This window comes from Puma concolor, chromosome B3, assembly GCF_028749965.1.
Source record: "Puma concolor isolate L17-30 chromosome B3, mPumCon1.1.hap2, whole genome shotgun sequence".
Lineage (NCBI taxonomy): Eukaryota > Metazoa > Chordata > Mammalia > Carnivora > Felidae > Puma > Puma concolor.
Genome location: NC_141672.1, coordinates 81,030,234 through 81,035,176, shown reverse-complemented (window position 1 = coordinate 81,035,176; position 4,943 = coordinate 81,030,234). Strand labels below are relative to the sequence as shown.

Below are 4,943 nucleotides of genomic sequence, written 5' to 3'. Positions count from 1 at the left end.
AAATATATATACACATTAGCAAACAAGCAAATAGATAATTTTAAAAAATAGCGGAGCGTTTGTGTTTGTGCTGGGAGAAGCGAGACTATAAGTCATGGCCACCCACCTGCTCTCGGGAGGCACTTCCTAGGTATAGACTTGTGCCCAGACCACTTCCTCAGAAGCAGCTTCCCATCTGCCTTTAAGCTTCAGCCTAAACGGACTCTCATCAAGCCTTCCTCACCCCAGCCTGACCCACGGAGGCACCGAATCGCAGGCTCCCTCTCAGCCACTCAATCCTCTCCAAGGGAGATTTAAAAGTGTCCTACTGTCGTTCTCACTCCCCTCCCCCCAACTAGCATCTCCATTTAGAGAGGGAATTTCCGTTATCGCCCCAAAGACAAAGAGCAAAAAGGTGAGGGACGCACGTAGAGAAGCCACACGACCGACTCGCGTCCGTTCCCACTCACCCACGCGTCTGCTCCCGGCTCCCCCTCCTCTCGCCGGGGACTGGCGGTCAGGTGAGGATACCTGTGCGCCTAGAGACGCCCCGAGGGGCACTGCGATCCTTCCTCCCGAAGTCACCCCACTCCCTGCGGGGGCCCCAGGACTCTTGCCCCCCTCTCCCGGTGCGCGCGTCCCCTGCCCCTCGGGCTCCGGCGCGCAGCGACAGCCACACGCCGCGCTCGGCTCCCCTCCGCCGACCTGGCGTGACGCAGGCAGAGACTACTTAAGGGCGGATTAGAGGCGGCGGCCGCGGATTCCCGAGCCCGTCAGCCAGCTCCGCGCGCTGCGCCCAGGCCTCGCAGGAGGCAGCACAGGGGCGCCCGGTGCCTGCAGAAGTGCCTGGCGCGGGGGGTGGTGCCCGGACCTTTCCCTGGCCCCCAACCCAGGGGGTGAGACCTCTCTCGGGCCGCCAAGAGCTCACGGACCTGCACGCTGCCACCCCCGCCCCGCCCCTCTCCCGGGCATCCGTGGGCTCCAGACCTGATCCCCGGACGGCGCGGGAGGTTAGTGCCCGCTCTCCCAACCGCGCCAGCTGCCCCATCAGTCGGGGTGCGCTACGATTTCTTTCCTCATTTCCCTCTTTTAAGTGCAATAAAAGGGAGAGGGGATTCCTGGATTTTTTTTTTTTTTTAATTTGTTTGCTTCCTTAATTGGGGGGCAAGCGCTCCCAGTCGGGAGGTGCGGCCCAGGGAGGGGCCAGGAGCGGGAACGTGCCCGGTGCTGCCCAGTCTTTGTCTGCTGCCTCCGGATGCACAGCGATGGGGGAATGGACCATCTTGGAGAGGCTGCTGGAAGCCGCGGTGCAGCAGCACTCCACTATGATCGGGAGGTAAGGGCGCCGAGCCGACTGTCAGCGGGCCCCGTCGGGCGACCCCCGGGAGTCCCTTCTCACGTCTAGACCGAGCCCCAACAGCCCCCAGCCCATCCACTGCCCCTTCCCATCGTCCTCGGCCCGTGTGCCTGTGCCCCCGGTAATTGTGCACCCGATGCTGATGCCCGGTGATGTCCCCTTCCCCCAGCCGCTCCTGATCAGCTCTCCATCCCTTCCCCCTGAAGCACCACTGGGGGGTTGACTCTTCTCCCATTAGAAAAAGAGTTGTTGGCTCAGTCGTGGTACCCCCACCACTCTCTGGAGTCAGAGCCAATCTCCATCCGGTTCCCTAAATAGAATCTACAAGGAAGGCAGGATTGTGTTTGGACAGAGAAGGGCAAATGGGGAGATGGATCTGCTCTTTGGAACAGATGTATCTTTTCCCAAGAAATACTTATCAAGCTAAACTGATTTGGCTGTTAAAACTTACAGTATCAGACACCCACACTCCCAATTGATATTTTGTGTCATCATATGTATATATATATATTCATATGTATATACACTATAAAAAGCCGTGTATATATGTGGGTATACATTCATAGCTGTCTGTTTATATAAGACATTAAGTTCAGTATTTATACTGAGGGTAAATTAAATATCCACTTGAAATAATTACATGCACACTCTGTGTGTAGACTTTGAAACAGGTACTCTCTGTTCAGATATTCCATGTGCATTTGCCATATCCAGAGTGAAGGTGTGTTTTTCGCCTCTGTGCATTCCATGTAGCAGATGAAATCTATTTGTTGCAAATACACCGTGCCCAATATGGAGATTTTATATATATATATATATATATATATATATATATATATATATATATATATATATATTTGAGATCCTTGTAATATGAAGTGTTCCCAGTCTACCAGCAACCAGCAGAAAGGGAAGAGCCAAAAAAGATTTCCTAGTTTCCCAGGTCAGAACCACCAGGGATGGACAGCTCTTCAGTCAAAGGACTGGCAAACACCAACCAGAGCAGGGAAAGGAGGAGCAGGGGTTTCCTAAGTCAGTGACTCAACCCTTGAGAACCTCTCTCCCTCCCTCTTCCCCTGCTCAGGATCCTGTTGACTGTGGTGGTGATCTTCCGGATCCTCATTGTGGCCATTGTGGGGGAGACGGTGTACGATGATGAGCAGACCATGTTTGTGTGCAACACCCTGCAGCCCGGCTGTAACCAGGCCTGCTATGACCGCGCCTTCCCCATCTCCCACATTCGTTACTGGGTCTTCCAGATCATAATGGTGTGTACCCCGAGTCTCTGCTTCATCACCTACTCTGTGCACCAGTCTGCCAAACAGCGAGAACGCCGCTACTCTACTGTCTTCCTAACCCTGGACAGGGAGCCCCCTGAGTCCATGGGGGGTCCTGGAGGAACTGGGGGTGGAGGCAGTGGTGGTGGCAAACGAGATGATAAGAAGTTGCAAAATGCCATTGTCAATGGGGTGCTGCAGAACACAGAGAACACCAGCAAGGAGACAGAGCCAGATTGTTTAGAGGTTAAGGAGCTGACCCCACACCCATCAGGGCTGCGCACTGCTGCACGATCCAAGCTCCGAAGGCAGGAAGGCATCTCCCGCTTCTACATTATCCAAGTGGTGTTCAGAAATGCCCTGGAGATTGGGTTTCTGGTAGGCCAATACTTTCTCTATGGCTTCAGTGTCCCAGGGTTGTATGAGTGTGACCGCTACCCCTGCATCAAGGAGGTGGAATGTTATGTGTCCCGGCCTACTGAGAAGACTGTCTTTTTAGTGTTCATGTTTGCCGTGAGTGGCATCTGTGTTGTGCTCAACCTGGCTGAACTCAACCACCTGGGATGGCGCAAGATCAAGTTGGCCGTGCGAGGGGCCCAGGCCAAGAGGAAGTCAGTCTATGAGATCCGCAACAAGGACCTGCCCCGGGTCAGTGTTCCCAATTTTGGCAGGACTCAGTCCAGTGACTCTGCCTATGTGTGAAGGGGCAGCTTCACACATAGGGCCTGGGGAATGAAATCTGCCCCAAGGCAGATGACTACTCAGAGAGAGTGGCTGTATCTGCCCTCATTTGCCATTGAGCTATAGGACAAGACTAGTTAAGAGAAGACCCTGCATCAATGGGAGAGGAGAGAAAGTAGAGCCATTACCACAGGTCACACCATTGGTTCCTACAGAGACCACTGCGCAGAGTGATGAGATGGATGAGTCGGACTTCTTTGGGCCTTTCCGCTGATGGCCCAGTCTGATCCTGCCAACAGTGTGCTTGCACAGCTACCAAGTAGGACTTAGCTCCACTGAGCTCAATATCCTGGTAAATGGCATTAACAAATACTTCATCGGTCCAAAATTTGTGACCTATCTCAACACGTCCCTTCATCCTGGGCTGCAGGACAAACATCCTTGAGGCATCTTTCGTGTACCTCCCCCATCAGCATGCTCCTCTCCTTCAACCCAGGATAGCATGCCAGCTTTTTTTCTGAATCTAGCCTTACAGTAGACCTAATATGGTTTATCTGCAAGCTAGAGGGAATTACATGGGGTGCTTTTTGGAGATTGGCCATGGCAGAGGTTCGCATTCAAGCCCCATCTGACAAGCCCTTAGTCACTATGAAAACCTTAGGAATGTCTCAGTATTTCCAATTTTCTAACTCAAACTGCACTGGTGCTGTTTATTAGGGGCAGGGTTTGGGTGGGAGGGAGGGAATTGCAATATGCAAGTATAAAACTTCTGTGAGATGGTCGTTGCACTGTTAGGCATGTGGCTATGAGCTTTGGGATATTTCTGCCTTCCGGCTTGTGGACTTTGGCTAGCATTAAAAATATTTTGTTGTTGTTGTTGATATCAAGGGTGTCTACTTGAGCCACAGAATTTCTAACTGGTGTATTCCATTCATTTTCTTATACTTCATTTTGCCATGGTTTGAATTTACCTGTGTGCTCACACCAGAGACCTTAATCAGCCCATGTCAATCCCAATTTATTATTTTATCAGTTATTTTTGAAACACACACTTAATCACTAGCTTAAGAAACCTGGAAACACTATTGGCTAACATGTGTTTACGGATGTGTATTTGAGACATATACCAAAGGTTCAAAAACCTGTTTCTTTGGACTGTGAATATGTTTCCTTCTCTTTGCTCTTATATATTTAAGTGCCATATTATACCTTTTACATCCACTGTGTATTTAGTTAAAGCACTGGCTGAGAATAATATTTGAATAATTGCTTTATGAAGCCCCCAATTTCCTTTGCATTATCATTTATGATTTTTGATTTAGGTATGGACATGGTGTAACACACAACTGAGGATTTGTTTAAAATAAAGTTCTTGCCTTTTTTTTCGTAAATTGGGGAAGAATCTTTATTTTTCTATTTTGATTGGGGTTCTATTTATTTATATGTATGTTCGAAAGTGTTTTGTTTCATGTTCGAAAGAGCACAACATTGGGGGCAAGAACTGAAAAATGGATGACCAATAAAGTCCAATCAGCCACTAACAGATGAGAAGAGGCTGGTACATTTTGGAATGCTGAGAAGACTGTGATGAAGTATTCAAATAGTAGGATTTACTAACTACTTTCCATTTTAGCCCAAGATTTCTCTGC

At 50.0% G+C, this 4,943-nt stretch overlaps 1 protein-coding gene across 1 annotated transcript; it reads left to right on the top strand.

Moving 5' to 3' along the window:
• Positions 1-674: 674 nt before the first annotated feature.
• GJD2 (gap junction protein delta 2) lies at positions 675-4,012 on the top strand. Its single transcript, XM_025919703.2, has 2 exons — positions 675-1,315; positions 2,421-4,012. The coding sequence occupies exons 1-2, from the start codon at positions 1,245-1,247 to the stop codon at positions 3,313-3,315; spliced, it is 966 nt and encodes a 321-aa protein (XP_025775488.1). The 5' UTR covers positions 675-1,244; the 3' UTR covers positions 3,316-4,012.
• Positions 4,013-4,943: the final 931 nt, after the last annotated feature.

Excerpts from the sequence above, each read along its gene's own strand:
- GJD2 (XM_025919703.2), top strand. The coding sequence starts at position 1,245 with ATGGGGGAATGGACCATCTTGGAGAGGCTGCTGGAAGCCGCGGTGCAG. Across the intron at positions 1,316-2,420 it reads CACTCCACTATGATCGGGAG|GATCCTGTTGACTGTGGTGG; the intron begins GTAAGGGCGCCG and ends TCCCCTGCTCAG.